General features: G+C 54.2%; 2 protein-coding genes across 2 annotated transcripts; both read right to left on the reverse strand.

Moving 5' to 3' along the window:
• Positions 1-4,938: 4,938 nt before the first annotated feature.
• Positions 4,939-9,621, reverse strand: LOC145533855 (uncharacterized). Its single transcript, XM_081561199.1, has 3 exons — positions 6,564-9,621; positions 5,852-6,164; positions 4,939-5,599 (listed from the first exon to the last, which is right to left on the reverse strand). The coding sequence occupies exons 1-3, from the start codon at positions 6,798-6,800 to the stop codon at positions 4,968-4,970; spliced, it is 1,182 nt and encodes a 393-aa protein (XP_081417325.1). The 5' UTR covers positions 6,801-9,621; the 3' UTR covers positions 4,939-4,967.
• Positions 9,622-10,395: 774 nt separating this feature from the next.
• On the reverse strand, positions 10,396-17,647 carry LOC145533857 (uncharacterized). The gene is made up of 3 exons (XM_081561201.1): positions 14,196-17,647; positions 13,484-13,796; positions 10,396-13,231 (listed from the first exon to the last, which is right to left on the reverse strand). The coding sequence occupies exons 1-3, from the start codon at positions 14,430-14,432 to the stop codon at positions 12,600-12,602; spliced, it is 1,182 nt and encodes a 393-aa protein (XP_081417327.1). The 5' UTR covers positions 14,433-17,647; the 3' UTR covers positions 10,396-12,599.
• Positions 17,648-18,768: the final 1,121 nt, after the last annotated feature.

Genomic DNA, 18,768 nt, shown 5'->3' on the forward strand with positions numbered 1-18,768 from the left:
TTCCTCTTTCTCTCTCGTGTGTGAATGGATGGATGCTAGGAATTCCACATGTATATGATTAGATGAGGGTTATGTTTTAGGGATAGGTTAGAGGGAGAGAAAGGCTTCAGGTCGGAGTTGGTCATAGGGGAAGGGTCAAGGGTGGTGGTGGTGTTTCTTGGAATCTGAGTGCTGTGCATTCTTCGTCTCTTTCCATATGAACCCCTTCTCAGATACACCACTTGGAAGGAGTCTCTCGTGTTCCGTTTCCTATCTTTTGCATTTGTGAATGCTTAGCTTCTCTGTTGTGAAGAGGTTCCATTGGATGGAAACCCATTGGTGTACTTCGTGTACCTCTTTCCCTTAATTGAAGAGACCCATTTCTACCTCCGCCCAGCAAATGGCAAGGAGACTCTGATGTTAAGGAGCCTTTGACCTACGCTTCTTTCTAGCTATCTCATGACATCAGTCTTTAGGGTGAGGTTTTTCCCCAATATTGAGGTGGTCTGAGATCCAAACCAATAGCGTTCTTCAGATGTAGCTGTCTGGGTTTCCCATGGACATTGATTGAAGAGGCTTTCTTGTTCCCATTTGGATAATCTCCCCTTCTGTGTCAGAGATGAGTTGACGATGGATGCTGGGGTTTGTTTCTGGACCCTCAACTTTATTCCATCGATCTGGATCTGTGTGTGTTGTTGTATTCCCAATAGCATACTGTCCTGCCGCTGCTGCTGCTGCTGCTAAGTCACTTCAGTCGTGTCAGACTCTGCGCGACCCCATGGCCTGCAGCCTACCAGGCTCCTCCGTCCAGGGCATTTTCCAGGCAAGAGTACTGGAGTGGGTCGCCATTGCCTTCTCCGATACTCTCCTGAGGATCCTAGTTTGGTCGTCTAATTTCCTTTCACACAACCTTGGATGTCCGTATCGGGGCCTTTTCGTCGGATTGTATTGACAATTTAGGCTCTTTTCTGTTTCCGTAACCCCTTTTGCAATTCTTTGTTCGGTGCGAAAATGCATTGGCATTTTGGGAGGAATAGCATCGAAGCTGTGGATTGCCTTGTGGGGCTGTGACATCATTTTACCAATAGGAATTTTTCAAGCCCTGAGCACAGCTTCTCTCTCCAGTGATTGGTGTGGGCTTGATCTTCCTTCTTCCATCTCTCGCCGTTTTGTGAGAACAGGTGCATCCTTCCCTTCTGGGTTAGATGGACTCGTGGATATCACTTCAGTGCATGGCATTGTCAGTGGGGGTGATAATTCCCTTCTCATTGGAAGACTTTGCTGTGAGTATTAGAAATGCAAGTGACTTCTCTTCCCCTTCCTCCCTGTCCATCTCTCAGAGCCACCGGGAAACAGAGGCCTCATCCACGGTCACACAGGCCTGAGGGGGTGCAACTAGACTGTTGTTTCTTCAGGCCCTCAGTGCTGGACATCATCCGGGATCCTCTGTGTGTGTCTTCCTCAGTCTGGTGTCCCTTCAGACCTTTCCCTAGTTTTCACAGGCTTGTTGTGTTGGTGTTCTTTGTCTGTTTGGAGACACATCCTTGATAAGCTTTGTGTTTCCACTCATTCGTCTGGCGATGTATGACCTGTCTTTTGCTTTTGTCATGAGGTCTTTCCCACAGTAGATATCTTTGATTTTGCCAAGTCCACTGTATTCTCTGGGTTTTTTTGTGGACTGCCTTTTAGTTTTGTGTGTGAAGACTCAAAGCACGTGTCCGGTTTCTGCTCATTGTTCTTCTAGATTGGTGACAAGTTTTCACGGAAAGTTTGTCTAGGGATAAGTGGAAGTGAACTCGGTGTAAGGTGTCAAGTCTCCATCTCCATTCATGTCATCCCCTGCAGTTTCCAATTCCCTGTTCCTGAGTGGTTTTGGAGACCTTGTGGGGAGTTTGGTTGCATTGGAGTTTGCATTACCACCTTGATTCGATTCACACTGTTCTGCCGTCAGGGACACTGTCAAGGGGGAGTGAGGAGCAGCCTGCACTTCCAGCAGTGACCACACGGTGGGGCGAGTGCTGCTCTCCCCTCTGGGAGCCCCAGGCCACAGGCATCCCAGTGAGGAGCCAGCTCTGTGCTCAGCTGAAAGGAGTTAGTCTCTCAGGGGCCTCTGAGCCCTTGCCTTTGGATCACCCAGGGTGGGCATTGACTGGGACAGAAAAAATTGCCCTGAATTCCATGGACGGAAGAGCCTGGCTGTGTAGAGTTCGTGGGTTGCCGTGAATCAGACACAACTGAGGACAGAAAAATTCAATACATTAAAACACTTTTGGGGGGTGGGGGTGAGTGAAAGGGGGTGATGTGGGTTTTTTTGTCTTATATAACAGCCAAGGGAAATCTAGTTTAAACCTAAATTCACATAGACGGGAAAGGTATAGCTCTCCGTCACCCTATTTAAAAAAAAAAAAAAAAAACTACTAAACTTTTCTGAAAGTTTATTTACTAGCTTCCTTGAGCAGTTCATGGTGAAGGTTTTTTTTTTTTTTTCTGTGACATTGGCCTCATTAAAAAGTACGGTTTGCCTTTACTGGATAATTTTGTTCATTGGTTTCTTAGGGAACCTTGGTAATATTTGAGTTTCCTGGGGAGTATGGTCACATGACCTGGCCCTGGCCAATCGGTGCGTTCCACCTCCCTGGCCACTGTGATTGGCTCCGGGCTGGGGCAGTGCCCAATCGGGGCCCAGGGCCGGGCCTGACGTTGGAAGCCAGGGGAAGACGAGCTGTCGTCCTGCTGGGGTAGGGGAAGGGGTGGGGCCGGGGGAGGTCAGGCTCCAGCAGTGGGAGGGGCGTGAGGTCCGCCTGCGGCAGTTGGTGACCTTCCCGCTCCCCTCAGGGCAGAGCCGCCGGCCTGAGAATGAGGGCGCTGCTGAGCCCAGGGGCTGGGATGGCCCGTTGCTGCTGTGGTCCCAGAGCTCCACCCGAGACCTGAGGGAAACCTTCTGCCCGTGAGTCCTCTCCCGCTTGTCTGTCAGCTTGTTTGAAGCATGCTGGGTTTTCTGCCCAGCTGGCTAAGGGGAGTCCCTGGAAATGCAATGGTGTGGGTTTTGGCAGACTTCAGGGAAGACATGCCAGATGAGCCTGGGAGACTCCAGCTTAATCTGGATTCAGGAGATATCTCTTCGGGCCAGCTAGTAATTGTAGGATAAGCCTAATGAGTCTTCACAGGATGAAGAGAGTAACGTGCCAAGGTAGCATTCGATGTCCTCATTCGAGAGGATGAAGCTGGTGCTCAGAGAAGGGGGGGACTTGGCCACAGCAAGGAGGTGTGCACCCAGACAGAACCCCCAGATCCGGCCATTGGAGCTCAGGGAGGCCACTGGTGTGGCTTGTCCCTGTGGCAGGGGCCGAGGCACGCAGCCCACCCTGATTCCTGTGGGGGCCTGACTTGGGAAGTGCCATCTGGTAGCTTTGAGACTCACCAAACCAAATTGCACTGGAGAGAGGAGGGACACCTTCCTTCATCCACCCCCCACCCCCGCCGGCTTCCCACATACCCTGACCCCTTTCTCTCGATATCGGAGCCATTTCCAGAGTCCCGCTCATATGACTTCATTCGAAGTGCACTGTGGACGAGCTGCCATCTGCAGCTGCTACCACAGCGGCCAAGGGCTTTAGCTCCCGAGTACCTCCCTTCCTTTGGAACTTGGGGGCCCTCTACTCCCCACTTGAACACCACAGACCTTTGCTGAGGATTGTGGGGACCCTCACTCAGTTTGCAGCACGTTGTAGCCATCCCTGTCCTCCCTTGAAACTCAGCTTGTGAGCTCCTTTGGAGCAGCGTGGCCCACCTGGCTGCAACGGAAGAGACACAGCTGACAGTGAAACAACAGCTTAGATCTGAGAGCCGGAAAGCTCTGTCAAAAGGGGCCTCCCTCTTCACGCCGTAGAGGCTGTAGGAGCCGCCAGGGTTTCGGAACCAGTGCTGGGGCCAAAATGACTCCACAGCTGTTTTCCTTCCTGGGGAGGGTTCTGGCTTGAGTGGGAATGGCTCAACTCTAAGGTTCTGAAAGCCCACTGTGTGCAGATGCACGGTACACAGAGAGGAGAAGGTGGAGTCCTGCCCTGGAGGTGCTCACAGCTCACGGATGAGCCAGGCAGGCAGGCAGGCAGGGCATGAGAACACCTGAGCTGCCTTCATGAGTGAATGGTGTGGGGGCAGAGGAAGAGAAGCCGGTCTGCTCCCTCATGTGGTGCCCAGGGCAGGTTGTCCCCAGAGGAAACCCTTACGACGGTGAGGAGAATCCCTGCTGTTTCCCAAGGGGTTCCGTCGGTGCGTGTCTTCCCCGGAGCGCTCAGGCCGTCTCTAAAGTACACTGGCCATGGGCATTGCCTCTCCTTGGAACTTCCCATGTGTTTCTCTTTTTTATGGAACAGTGATTTTCTAGAGGGGTTCTGGGCCACAAGGATGTTGGGTCATTTTCTAGCCTTCTGTCATGAAGAACGCTTTCCTGGGCGTTGGGGTGGTTTGTTGTTCCAGCTCCCTTTCTTGGCTTCTTTTGGGAGCTGGTGCAACAAGACGAGCTCAGCCTCTGCCTTCTGGCTGAGATGTCACCCTTGAAACAGCAATGCCTGCCTGGAGATAATGATGGCAGTTGCCAAAAGGGCTTCGTTTGGCACATGGTATCTTGAAAGGACGTACACCGTCCTTTCAGATATCAAAGGCTAGTTCAAATGACATAAAAATGAGAACTCTCCAATGGAGTCTTACAGTAGGTGGAGAGTCCGAAAAACACTGCTTCAGTCATTTCACGGAGAGTCATTGATTGGGGACACCAAGAATATAGGAAGGAATGCACGAAGAAAAGATGAAATTGTGTTCAGGATCGGGGGAAGGGATGAACAGGGCGTGCTTGCCTTGAATCCAGGCTTTGTTGGGGGGTGGGGCATAAAGATCAAACGGGTCTGAAACTACCAAGTGGTGATGGCAACACAGTATCACCAGAGTTACACAACAGTGTTCCCAAATTGCAACAATGATGAGAAAGTTTACGAATCCCAACTTAACCAACAAAAATACAGGAAACCATACAAAAAAGAAAACATCACCAGAAAGGTGGAAACAAACCAAATGCAAAGCAGTTCAGGGGAAAGGAACTCCATGTCCCCTGGGGGCAGACCGAGTTGCCGGCGTCCACGGTGAGCAGACAGGGATGGAGGCTGCAGAGCCGACCGCTCCCCTGGACGTGGTGTTTCCGGCAAGGGCTCTGGGTGTCTGTCCAGAGCGGGGGCTCGTTCTCCCTGCAGGGGTGGGTGAGTCATCGTGGGCGTCTGGGTGTTGCGCGGGAGCCAGGGCAGGCTCTCCCTGCCGAGGCGGTGACTCCTCCTCTGCCTCGGGTTGTCCTGCCAGAGCCCGAGCAGGTACAGGTGCACGTGGAGGTGGAGGTTCTGGCTGAGGGGGTGGGACATCAGTGCCTGGGGCTGGGGGTCCTGCAGGCACGGAGATCCGATCTGCCCAGTGTGCTGGCCAGTACCCAGCTGGCCTGGTGTCTCTGCGAGGGCAAGTCTCGGTTCTCCATCTGCCCTCGGTGGATCCCTGGGTCCTGCACCTGGAGCCACCACCTCTGTAGGGACAGGTCTGGGAAGTGGAGCCTGGTTCCAGTTGGAGGTCAGTGCTAGAGCTGGGGGAGAAGCAAAGTTTGCCCACAGGCCAGCCTTGGCATGTGCGTATCCCGGGACAGAAAGCTTCCAAGAGATTCCCAAAGAATACCCAGCGTCGGATGTCTTTTGGGACTGAAGTGTGCAAGACGGGGGGCGGGGGGTGTGAGGCCAGTGCTTGCTGCAGGCCCAGCAGCAGCTTTCGGGGACTCGTCCCTGTGTAGCTCAGCACCCCGTCCCCACACACTCCCGTGCAGCAGCCCCAGCGTCCTCACCTCTGTGCTCTGGCGTGCTGGGCTCCAGGTCCTCCTGCTGCCTCAGAGGCCGGGGTTCTCGGGACTCTGGGTCGGAGCCGGGTGTGCTGAGCTCCGTGGCAGCCTCAGACTGGGCCGGCGGGTGTATCCTAGGCGGTGTCTCTGCAGCAGGCCTTCCCCGCCTCCTCTTCTCCCCCGGTGGGGCTGATGCCTCCGTGGGCACGCTCACCTGGAGCCTGCACTGGGCCTCACGGGCGGGGGGGTGGTGCTCCGACCCCTCCCTCCGGGAGGTGGATGGGGTGTCCCCGTCCTCGGCCTCATCACGTGGGAAGCTCTGCAACGACAGTGACCGTCAGCCAGCCATGCTGGGAGTTTTCCAAGCTGGGCCTGGCCAGTGGAACCGCTGCTTCTGCCTGCTCGAACTTCTCTTCCCAGAAGGGTCAGAGACGTGTGTCTGCTCAGATCCCCACCCGGGAGGAAAGAGACCCACCTGTGGGTGTGAGGTCAGCCTGGGCGGCCGCCGCTGCCCGCACACTCCCCATCGGGCCCAGCCTGCTCTCCCCTGGGGTGTGGACACAACTTGTCCGCAGGCTTCTGACCCCACATCCGCCTGGGCTTCCTTGAGGGAGACACACCCCGAGAAACCCGCATCCACACACACAGGCAAAGGACCCGGTGTTTCCGGGTGGCATGGGCGAGGTGGCCTGGCCCGGCCTGGGGCTCCCTGTGTTACCTTTCTGTTTCTCCGGGCAAACGGCCAGAGGCCTCTCGGGGGTGTCCTGAGCCAACGTCGACAGGGTGCCCACGCACACTGCCTGTGAGCTCTCCTGAGGCCCCGGCCTCTGGGCATGGGCAAACAGCAGAACATCCTGGCAGCAAGTGATCTGGCTGGGGGCTCCTCTCCGCTCTGGAGGCCTGGATACCCGGGTTGCGGGTTCTGTTGGGTTCTGTTGCCGGCAGGTGACATCATCGCCTGGGGTTCGTGCTGAGGTCCCTTCCCCAAAACTTCCCAAGGGAATCTCTGGGTTTCTGACTGCTCGACCACCCCCCTTAGGCCATGTGCAGGCACAGAGACGCCCACACAGCCCAGCCCACAGCCCTGGGGAGGCCTGGGTGCAGCCAGGGCCTGAGCTCCGAGGGCCCTGCTGCTCTCAGACCAGGCTCCTTCTTCTCATAAGTGGTGTGGCCCTGGACAAGCATATGCCCCTCAGGGTTTCCCCAGTCTCTCCATCTGCAGAGTGGGGGTCATTCTCCCATCTGCTTCCTAGGTCTGTCGGCCTACGAGCAGCTCCATGCCTTTCCACCTGGGGCCGATATCACGTGGAGCTCGTGCGCTGAGACTTCAGAAAGAAAGATTCCATCCAGGGCTGACATAGCACAGAATGGGGCAGAACGAGGCCTGGATGTGCCGTGGTACCCAGGAAAAGGCACTCCCCCTCCTGACTGTTTTGAGACCCCGCATCCAAGTTGGAGGACCGAAAGGAAGACTCGAAGGTCTCCCTCTCTTGTAGAAAAGAGTAGCCAACTTTCTGGTCCTGTTTCCATTGAGATTCTGTTCAAGTGTCCCAGCTCGGCTTCTGTGGGTGGCTGAGCTTCTAGTGGCTCCCTGCGTTCTTGTCTTTTCCTCTGCAAACCTTCCGTCCTTTTCTCCCTTCTGGGGTGGATGGGCGCTGTCATTGCTTCTACCTTCGAGACAGATTGAGGAAAAGTCTGGACCATCGACTCCTTTCCTCTCTTTGGTTCCGTGTCTCTCTCTGGCTGTGTCCCTCTCTTTTCCTTTCTCAATTCCCTCTGTGTCTTCCTCTTTCTCTCTCGTGTGTGAATGGATGGATGCTAGGAATTCCACATGTATATGATTAGATGAGGGTTATGTTTTAGGGATAGGTTAGAGGGAGAGAAAGGCTTCAGGTCGGAGTTGGTCATAGGGGAAGGGTCAAGGGTGGTGGTGGTGTTTCTTGGAATCTGAGTGCTGTGCATTCTTCGTCTCTTTCCATATGAACCCCTTCTCAGATACACCACTTGGAAGGAGTCTCTCGTGTTCCGTTTCCTATCTTTTGCATTTGTGAATGCTTAGCTTCTCTGTTGTGAAGAGGTTCCATTGGATGGAAACCCATTGGTGTACTTCGTGTACCTCTTTCCCTTAATTGAAGAGACCCATTTCTACCTCCGCCCAGCAAATGGCAAGGAGACTCTGATGTTAAGGAGCCTTTGACCTACGCTTCTTTCTAGCTATCTCATGACATCAGTCTTTAGGGTGAGGTTTTTCCCCAATATTGAGGTGGTCTGAGATCCAAACCAATAGCGTTCTTCAGATGTAGCTGTCTGGGTTTCCCATGGACATTGATTGAAGAGGCTTTCTTGTTCCCATTTGGATAATCTCCCCTTCTGTGTCAGAGATGAGTTGACGATGGATGCTGGGGTTTGTTTCTGGACCCTCAACTTTATTCCATCGATCTGGATCTGTGTGTGTTGTTGTATTCCCAATAGCATACTGTCCTGCCGCTGCTGCTGCTGCTGCTAAGTCACTTCAGTCGTGTCAGACTCTGCGCGACCCCATGGCCTGCAGCCTACCAGGCTCCTCCGTCCAGGGCATTTTCCAGGCAAGAGTACTGGAGTGGGTCGCCATTGCCTTCTCCGATACTCTCCTGAGGATCCTAGTTTGGTCGTCTAATTTCCTTTCACACAACCTTGGATGTCCGTATCGGGGCCTTTTCGTCGGATTGTATTGACAATTTAGGCTCTTTTCTGTTTCCGTAACCCCTTTTGCAATTCTTTGTTCGGTGCGAAAATGCATTGGCATTTTGGGAGGAATAGCATCGAAGCTGTGGATTGCCTTGTGGGGCTGTGACATCATTTTACCAATAGGAATTTTTCAAGCCCTGAGCACAGCTTCTCTCTCCAGTGATTGGTGTGGGCTTGATCTTCCTTCTTCCATCTCTCGCCGTTTTGTGAGAACAGGTGCATCCTTCCCTTCTGGGTTAGATGGACTCGTGGATATCACTTCAGTGCATGGCATTGTCAGTGGGGGTGATAATTCCCTTCTCATTGGAAGACTTTGCTGTGAGTATTAGAAATGCAAGTGACTTCTCTTCCCCTTCCTCCCTGTCCATCTCTCAGAGCCACCGGGAAACAGAGGCCTCATCCACGGTCACACAGGCCTGAGGGGGTGCAACTAGACTGTTGTTTCTTCAGGCCCTCAGTGCTGGACATCATCCGGGATCCTCTGTGTGTGTCTTCCTCAGTCTGGTGTCCCTTCAGACCTTTCCCTAGTTTTCACAGGCTTGTTGTGTTGGTGTTCTTTGTCTGTTTGGAGACGCATCCTTGATAAGCTTTGTGTTTCCACTCATTCGTCTGGCGATGTATGACCTGTCTTTTGCTTTTGTCATGAGGTCTTTCCCACAGTAGATATCTTTGATTTTGCCAAGTCCACTGTATTCTCTGGGTTTTTTTGTGGACTGCCTTTTAGTTTTGTGTGTGAAGACTCAAAGCACGTGTCCGGTTTCTGCTCATTGTTCTTCTAGATTGGTGACAAGTTTTCACGGAAAGTTTGTCTAGGGATAAGTGGAAGTGAACTCGGTGTAAGGTGTCAAGTCTCCATCTCCATTCATGTCATCCCCTGCAGTTTCCAATTCCCTGTTCCTGAGTGGTTTTGGAGACCTTGTGGGGAGTTTGGTTGCATTGGAGTTTGCATTACCACCTTGATTCGATTCACACTGTTCTGCCCTCAGGGACACTGTCAAGGGGGAGTGAGGAGCAGCCTGCACTTCCAGCAGTGACCACACGGTGGGGCGAGTGCTGCTCTCCCCTCTGGGAGCCCCAGGCCACAGGCATCCCAGTGAGGAGCCAGCTCTGTGCTCAGCTGAAAGGAGTTAGTCTCTCAGGGGCCTCTGAGCCCTTGCCTTTGGATCACCCAGGGTGGGCATTGACTGGGACAGAAAAAATTGCCCTGAATTCCATGGACGGAAGAGCCTGGCTGTGTAGAGTTCGTGGGTTGCCGTGAATCAGACACAACTGAGGACAGAAAAATTCAATACATTAAAACACTTTTGGGGGGTGGGGGTGAGTGAAAGGGGGTGATGTGGGTTTTTTTGTCTTATATAACAGCCAAGGGAAATCTAGTTTAAACCTAAATTCACATAGACGGGAAAGGTATAGCTCTCCGTCACCCTATTAAAAAAAAAAAAAAAAACTACTAAACTTTTCTGAAAGTTTATTTACTAGCTTCCTTGAGCAGTTCATGGTGAAGCTTTTTTTTTTTTTTTTTTTTTCTGTGACATTGGCCTCATTAAAAAGTACGGTTTGCCTTTACTGGATAATTTTGTTCATTGGTTTCTTAGGGAACCTTGGTAATATTTGAGTTTCCTGGGGAGTATGGTCACATGACCTGGCCCTGGCCAATCGGTGCGTTCCACCTCCCTGGCCACTGTGATTGGCTCTGGGCTGGGGCAGTGCCCAATCGGGGCCCAGGGCCGGGCCTGACGTTGGAAGCCAGGGGAAGACGAGCTGTCGTCCTGCTGGGGTAGGGGAAGGGGTGGGGCCGGGGGAGGTCAGGCTCCAGCAGTGGGAGGGGCGTGAGGTCCGCCTGCGGCAGTTGGTGACCTTCCCGCTCCCCTCAGGGCAGAGCCGCCGGCCTGAGAATGAGGGCGCTGCTGAGCCCAGGGGCTGGGATGGCCCGTTGCTGCTGTGGTCCCAGAGCTCCACCCGAGACCTGAGGGAAACCTTCTGCCCGTGAGTCCTCTCCCGCTTGTCTGTCAGCTTGTTTGAAGCATGCTGGGTTTTCTGCCCAGCTGGCTAAGGGGAGTCCCTGGAAATGCAATGGTGTGGGTTTTGGCAGACTTCAGGGAAGACATGCCAGATGAGCCTGGGAGACTCCAGCTTAATCTGGATTCAGGAGATATCTCTTCGGGCCAGCTAGTAATTGTAGGATAAGCCTAATGAGTCTTCACAGGATGAAGAGAGTAACGTGCCAAGGTAGCATTCGATGTCCTCATTCGAGAGGATGAAGCTGGTGCTCAGAGAAGGGGGGAACTTGGCCACAGCAAGGAGGTGTGCACCCAGACAGAACCCCCAGATCCGGCCATTGGAGCTCAGGGAGGCCACTGGTGTGGCTTGTCCCTGTGGCAGGGGCCGAGGCACGCAGCCCACCCTGATTCCTGTGGGGGCCTGACTTGGGAAGTGCCATCTGGTAGCTTTGAGACTCACCAAACCAAATTGCACTGGAGAGAGGAGGGACACCTTCCTTCATCCACCCCCCACCCCCGCCGGATTCCCACATACCCTGACCCCTTTCTCCCGATTTCGGAGCCATTTCCAGAGTCCCGCTCATATGACCTCATTCGAAGTGCACTGTGGACGAGCTGCCATCTGCAGCTGCTACCACAGCAGCCAAGGGCTTTAGCTCCCGAGTACCTCCCTTCCTTTGGAACTTGGGGGCCCTCTACTCCCCACTTGCACACCACAGACCTTTGCTGAGGATTGTGGGGACCCTCACTCAGTTTGCAGCACGTTGTAGCCATCCCTGTCCTCCCTTGAAACTCAGCTTGTGAGCTCCTTTGGAGCAGCGTGGCCCACCTGGCTGCAACGGAAGAGACACAGCTGACAGTGAAACAACAGCTTAGATCTGAGAGCCGGAAAGCTCTGTCAAAAGGGACCTCCCTCTTCACGCCGTAGAGGCTGTAGGAGCCGCCAGGGTTTCGGAACCAGTGCTGGGGCCAAAATGACTCCACAGCTGTTTTCCTTCCTGGGGAGGGTTCTGGCTTGAGTGGGAATGGCTCAAGTCTAAGGTTCTGAAAGCCCACTGTGTGCAGATGCACGGTACACAGAGAGGAGAAGGTGGAGTCCTGCCCTGGAGGTGGTCACAGCTCACGGATGAGCCAGGCAGGCAGGCAGGCAGGGCATGAGAACACCTGAGCTGCCTTCATGAGTGAATGGTGTGGGGGCAGAGGAAGAGAAGCCGGTCTGCTCCCTCATGTGGTGCCCAGGGCAGGTTGTCCCCAGAGGAAACCCTTACGACGGTGAGGAGAATCCCTGCTGTTTCCCAAGGGGTTCCGTCGGTACGTGTCTTCCCCGGAGCGCTCAGGCCGTCTCTAAAGTACACTGGCCATGGGCATTGCCTCTCCTTGGAACTTCCCATGTGTTTCTCTTTTTTATGGAACAGTGATTTTCTAGAGGGGTTCTGGGCCACAAGGATGTTGGGTCATTTTCTAGCCTTCTGTCATGAAGAACGCTTTCCTGGGCGTTGGGGTGGTTTGTTGTTCCAGCTCCCTTTCTTGGCTTCTTTTGGGAGCTGGTGCAACAAGACGAGCTCAGCCTCTGCCTTCTGGCTGAGATGTCACCCTTGAAACAGCAATGCCTGCCTGGAGATAATGATGGCAGTGGCCAAAAGGGCTTCGTTTGGCACATGGTATCTTGAAAGGACGTACACCGTCCTTTCAAATATCAAAGGCTAGTTCAAATGACATAAAAATGAGAACTCTCCAATGGAGTCTTACAGTAGGTGGAGAGTCCGAAAAACACTGCTTCAGTCATTTCACGGAGAGTCATTGATTGGGGACACCAAGAATATAGGAAGGAATGCACGAAGAAAAGATGAAATTGTGTTCAGGATCGGGGGAAGGGATGAACAGGGCGTGCTTGCCTTGAATCCAGGCTTTGTTGGGGGGTGGGGCATAAAGATCAAACGGGTCTGAAACTACCAAGTGGTGATGGCAACACAGTATCACCAGAGTTACACAACAGTGTTCCCAAATTGCAACAATGATGAGAAAGTTTACGAATCCCAACTTAACCAACAAAAATACAGGAAACCATACAAAAAAGAAAACATCACCAGAAAGGTGGAAACAAACCAAATGCAAAGCAGTTCAGGGGAAAGGAACTCCATGTCCCCTGGGGGCAGACCGAGTTGCCGGCGTCCACGGTGAGCAGACAGGGATGGAGGCTGCAGAGCCGACCGCTCCCCTGGACGTGGTGTTTCCGGCAAGGGCTCTGGGTGTCTGTCCAGAGCGGGGGCTCGTTCTCCCTGCAGGGGTGGGTGAGTCATCGTGGGCGTCTGGGTGTTGCGCGGGAGCCAGGGCAGGCTCTCCCTGCCGAGGCGGTGACTCCTCCTCTGCCTCGGGTTGTCCTGCCAGAGCCCGAGCAGGTACAGGTGCACGTGGAGGTGGAGGTTCTGGCTGAGGGGGTGGGACATCAGTGCCTGGGGCTGGGGGTCCTGCAGGCACGGAGATCCGATCTGCCCAGTGTGCTGGCCAGTACCCAGCTGGCCTGGTGTCTCTGCGAGGGCAAGTCTCGGTTCTCCATCTGCCCTCGGTGGATCCCTGGGTCCTGCACCTGGAGCCACCACCTCTGTAGGGACAGGTCTGGGAAGTGGAGCCTGGTTCCAGTTGGAGGTCAGTGCTAGAGCTGGGGGAGAAGCAAAGTTTGCCCACAGGCCAGCCTTGGCATGTGCGTATCCCGGGACAGAAAGCTTCCAAGAGATTCCCAAAGAATACCCAGCGTCGGATGTCTTTTGGGACTGAAGTGTGCAAGACGGGGGGCGGGGTGTGTGAGGCCAGTGCTTGCTGCAGGCCCAGCAGCAGCTTTCGGGGACTCGTCCCTGTGTAGCTCAGCACCCCGTCCCCACACACTCCCGTGCAGCAGCCCCAGCGTCCTCACCTCTGTGCTCTGGCGTGCTGGGCTCCAGGTCCTCCTGCTGCCTCAGAGGCCGGGGTTCTCGGGACTCTGGGTCGGAGCCGGGTGTGCTGAGCTCCGTGGCAGCCTCAGACTGGGCCGGCGGGTGTATCCTAGGCGGTGTCTCTGCAGCAGGCCTTCCCCGCCTCCTCTTCTCCCCCGGTGGGGCTGATGCCTCCGTGGGCACGCTCACCTGGAGCCTGCACTGGGCCTCACGGGCGGGGGGGTGGTGCTCCGACCCCTCCCTCCGGGAGGTGGATGGGGTGTCCCCGTCCTCGGCCTCATCACGTGGGAAGCTCTGCAACGACAGTGACCGTCAGCCAGCCATGCTGGGAGTTTTCCAAGCTGGGCCTGGCCAGTGGAACCGCTGCTTCTGCCTGCTCGAACTTCTCTTCCCAGAAGGGTCAGAGACGTGTGTCTGCTCAGATCCCCACCCGGGAGGAAAGAGACCCACCTGTGGGTGTGAGGTCAGCCTGGGCGGCCGCCGCTGCCCGCACACTCCCCATCGGGCCCAGCCTGCTCTCCCCTGGGGTGTGGACACAACTTGTCCGCAGGCTTCTGACCCCACATCCGCCTGGGCTTCCTTGAGGGAGACACACCCCGAGAAACCCGCATCCACACACACAGGCAAAGGACCCGGTGTTTCCGGGTGGCATGGGCGAGGTGGCCTGGCCCGGCCTGGGGCTCCCCGTGTTACCTTTCTGTTTCTCCGGGCAAACGGCCAGAGGCCTCTCGGGGGTGTCCTGAGCCAACGTCGACAGGGTGCCCACGCACACTGCCTGTGAGCTCTCCTGAGGCCCCGGCCTCTGGGCATGGGCAAACAGCAGAACATCCTGGCAGCAAGTGATCTGGCTGGGGGCTCCTCTCCGCTCTGGAGGCCTGGATACCCGGGTTGCGGGTTCTGTTGGGTTCTGTTGCCGGCAGGTGACATCATCGCCTGGGGTTCGTGCTGAGGTCCCTTCCCCAAAACTTCCCAAGGGAATCTCTGGGTTTCTGACTGCTCGACCACCCCCCTTAGGCCATGTGCAGGCACAGAGACGCCCACACAGCCCAGCCCACAGCCCTGGGGAGGCCTGGGTGCAGCCAGGGCCTGAGCTCCGAGGGCCCTGCTGCTCTCAGACCAGGCTCCTTCTTCTCATAAGTGGTGTGGCCCTGGACAAGCATATGCCCCTCAGGGTTTCCCCAGTCTCTCCATCTGCAGAGTGGGGGTCATTCTCCCATCTGCTTCCTAGGTCTGTCGGCCTACGAGCAGCTCCATGCCTTTCCACCTGGGGCCGATATCACGTGGAGCTCGTGCGCTGAGACTTCAGAAAGAAAGATTCCATCCAGGGCTGACATAGCACAGAATGGGGCAGAACGAGGCCTGGATGTGCCGTGGTACCCAGGAAAAGGCACTCCCCCTCCTGACTGTTTTGAGACCCCGCATCCAAGCTGGAGGACAGAAAGGAAGACTCGAAGGTCTCCCTCTCTTGTAGAAAAGAGTAGCCAACTTTCTGGTCCTGTTTCCATTGAGATTCTGTTCAAGTGTCCCAGCTCGGCTTCTGCGGGTGGCTGAGCTTCTAATGGCTCCCTGCGTTCTTGTCTTTTCCTCTGCAAACCTTCCGTCCTTTTCCCCCTTCTGGGGTGGATGGGCGCTGTCATTGCTTCTACCTTCGAGACAGATTGAGGAAAAGTCTGGACCATCGACTCCTTTCCTCTCTTTGGTTCCGTGTCTCTCTCTGGCTGTGTCCCTCTCTTTTCCTTTCTCAATTCCCTCTGTGTCTTCCTCTTTCTCTCTCGTGTGTGAATGGATGGATGCTAGGAATTCCACATGTATATGATTAGATGAGGGTTATGTTTTAGGGATAGGTTAGAGGGAGAGAAAGGCTTCAGGTCGGAGTTGGTCATAGGGGAAGGGTCAAGGGTGGTGGTGGTGTTTCTTGGAATCTGAGTGCTGTGCATTCTTCGTCTCTTTCCATATGAACCCCTTCTCAGATACACCACTTGGAAGGAGTCTCTCGTGTTCCGTTTCCTATCTTTTGCATTTGTGAATGCTTAGCTTCTCTGTTGTGAAGAGGTTCCATTGGATGGAAACCCATTGGTGTACTTCGTGTACCTCTTTCCCTTAATTGAAGAGACCCATTTCTACCTCCGCCCAGCAAATGGCAAGGAGACTCTGATGTTAAGGAGCCTTTGACCTACGCTTCTTTCTAGCTATCTCATGACATCAGTCTTTAGGGTGAGGTTTTTCCCCAATATTGAGGTGGTCTGAGATCCAAACCAATAGCGTTCTTCAGATGTAGCTGTCTGGGTTTCCCATGGACATTGATTGAAGAGGCTTTCTTGTTCCCATTTGGATAATCTCCCCTTCTGTGTCAGAGATGAGTTGACGATGGATGCTGGGGTTTGTTTCTGGACCCTCAACTTTATTCCATCGATCTGGATCTGTGTGTGTTGTTGTATTCCCAATAGCATACTGTCCTGCCGCTGCTGCTGCTGCTGCTAAGTCACTTCAGTCGTGTCAGACTCTGCGCGACCCCATGGCCTGCAGCCTACCAGGCTCCTCCGTCCAGGGCATTTTCCAGGCAAGAGTACTGGAGTGGGTCGCCATTGCCTTCTCCGATACTCTCCTGAGGATCCTAGTTTGGTCGTCTAATTTCCTTTCACACAACCTTGGATGTCCGTATCGGGGCCTTTTCGTCGGATTGTATTGACAATTTAGGCTCTTTTCTGTTTCCGTAACCCCTTTTGCAATTCTTTGTTCGGTGCGAAAATGCATTGGCATTTTGGGAGGAATAGCATCGAAGCTGTGGATTGCCTTGTGGGGCTGTGACATCATTTTACCAATAGGAATTTTTCAAGCCCTGAGCACAGCTTCTCTCTCCAGTGATTGGTGTGGGCTTGATCTTCCTTCTTCCATCTCTCGCCGTTTTGTGAGAACAGGTGCATCCTTCCCTTCTGGGTTAGATGGACTCGTGGATATCACTTCAGTGCATGGCATTGTCAGTGGGGGTGATAATTCCCTTCTCATTGGAAGACTTTGCTGTGAGTATTAGAAATGCAAGTGACTTCTCTTCCCCTTCCTCCCTGTCCATCTCTCAGAGCCACCGGGAAACAGAGGCCTCATCCACGGTCACACAGGCCTGAGGGGGTGCAACTAGACTGTTGTTTCTTCAGGCCCTCAGTGCTGGACATCATCCGGGATCCTCTGTGTGTGTCTTCCTCAGTCTGGTGTCCCTTCAGACCTTTCCCTAGTTTTCACAGGCTTGTTGTGTTGGTGTTCTTTGTCTGTTTGGAGACACATCCTTGATAAGCTTTGTGTTTCCACTCATTCGTCTGGCGATGTATGACCTGTCTTTTGCTTTTGTCATGAGGTCTTTCCCACAGTAGATATCTTTGATTTTGCCAAGTCCACTGTATTCTCTGGGTTTTTTTGTGGACTGCCTTTTAGTTTTGTGTGTGAAGACTCAAAGCACGTGTCCGGTTTCTGCTCATTGTTCTTCTAGATTGGTGACAAGTTTTCACGGAAAGTTTGTCTAGGGATAAGTGGAAGTGAACTCGGTGTAAGGTGTCAAGTCTCCATCTCCATTCATGTCATCCCCTGCAGTTTCCAATTCCCTGTTCCTGAGTGGTTTTGGAGACCTTGTGGGGAGTTTGGTTGCATTGGAGTTTGCATTACCACCTTGATTCGATTCACACTGTTCTGCCGTCAGGGACACTGTCAAGGGGGAGTGAGGAGCAGCCTGCACTTCCAGCAGTGACCACACGGTGGGGCGAGTGCTGCTCTCCCCTCTGGGAGCCCCAGGCCACAGGCATCCCAGTGAGGAGCCAGCTCTGTGCTCAGCTGAAAGGAGTTAGTCTCTCAGGGGCCTCTGAGCCCTTGCCTTTGGATCACCCAGGGTGGGCATTGACTGGGACAGAAAAAATTGCCCTGAATTCCATGGACGGAAGAGCCTGGCTGTGTAGAGTTCGTGGGTTGCCGTGAATCAGACACAACTGAGGACAGAAAAATTCAATACATTAAAACACTTTTGGGGGGTGGGGGTGAGTGAAAGGGGGTGATGTGGGTTTTTTTGTCTTATATAACAGCCAAGGGAAATCTAGTTTAAACCTAAATTCACATAGACGGGAAAGGTATAGCTCTCCGTCACCCTATTTAAAAAAAAAAAAAAAAAACTACTAAACTTTTCTGAAAGTTTATTTACTAGCTTCCTTGAGCAGTTCATGGTGAAGGTTTTTTTTTTTTTTTCTGTGACATTGGCCTCATTAAAAAGTACGGTTTGCCTTTACTGGATAATTTTGTTCATTGGTTTCTTAGGGAACCTTGGTAATATTTGAGTTTCCTGGGGAGTATGGTCACATGACCTGGCCCTGGCCAATCGGTGCGTTCCACCTCCCTGGCCACTGTGATTGGCTCCGGGCTGGGGCAGTGCCCAATCGGGGCCCAGGGCCGGGCCTGACGTTGGAAGCCAGGGGAAGACGAGCTGTCGTCCTGCTGGGGTAGGGGAAGGGGTGGGGCCGGGGGAGGTCAGGCTCCAGCAGTGGGAGGGGCGTGAGGTCCGCCTGCGGCAGTTGGTGACCTTCCCGCTCCCCTCAGGGCAGAGCCGCCGGCCTGAGAATGAGGGCGCTGCTGAGCCCAGGGGCTGGGATGGCCCGTTGCTGCTGTGGTCCCAGAGCTCCACCCGAGACCTGAGGGAAACCTTCTGCCCGTGAGTCCTCTCCCGCTTGTCTGTCAGCTTGTTTGAAGCATGCTGGGTTTTCTGCCCAGCTGGCTAAGGGGAGTCCCTGGAAATGCAATGGTGTGGGTTTTGGCAGACTTCAGGGAAGACATGCCAGATGAGCCTGGGAGACTCCAGCTTAATCTGGATTCAGGAGATATCTCTTCGGGCCAGCTAGTAATTGTAGGATAAGCCTAATGAGTCTTCACAGGATGAAGAGAGTAACGTGCCAAGGTAGCATTCGATGTCCTCATTCGAGAGGATGAAGCTGGTGCTCAGAGAAGGGGGGGACTTGGCCACAGCAAGGAGGTGTGCACCCAGACAGAACCCCCAGATCCGGCCATTGGAGCTCAGGGAGGCCACTGGTGTGGCTTGTCCCTGTGGCAGGGGCCGAGGCACGCAGCCCACCCTGATTCCTGTGGGGGCCTGACTTGGGAAGTGCCATCTGGTAGCTTTGAGACTCACCAAACCAAATTGCACTGGAGAGAGGAGGGACACCTTCCTTCATCCACCCCCCACCCCCGCCGGCTTCCCACATACCCTGACCCCTTTCTCTCGATATCGGAGCCATTT

The sequence above is a fragment of the Giraffa tippelskirchi genome, chromosome 14, assembly GCF_054371585.1.
Source record: "Giraffa tippelskirchi isolate mGirTip1 chromosome 14, T2T-mGirTip1v1.2.pri, whole genome shotgun sequence".
Taxonomy (NCBI): domain Eukaryota; kingdom Metazoa; phylum Chordata; class Mammalia; order Artiodactyla; family Giraffidae; genus Giraffa; species Giraffa tippelskirchi.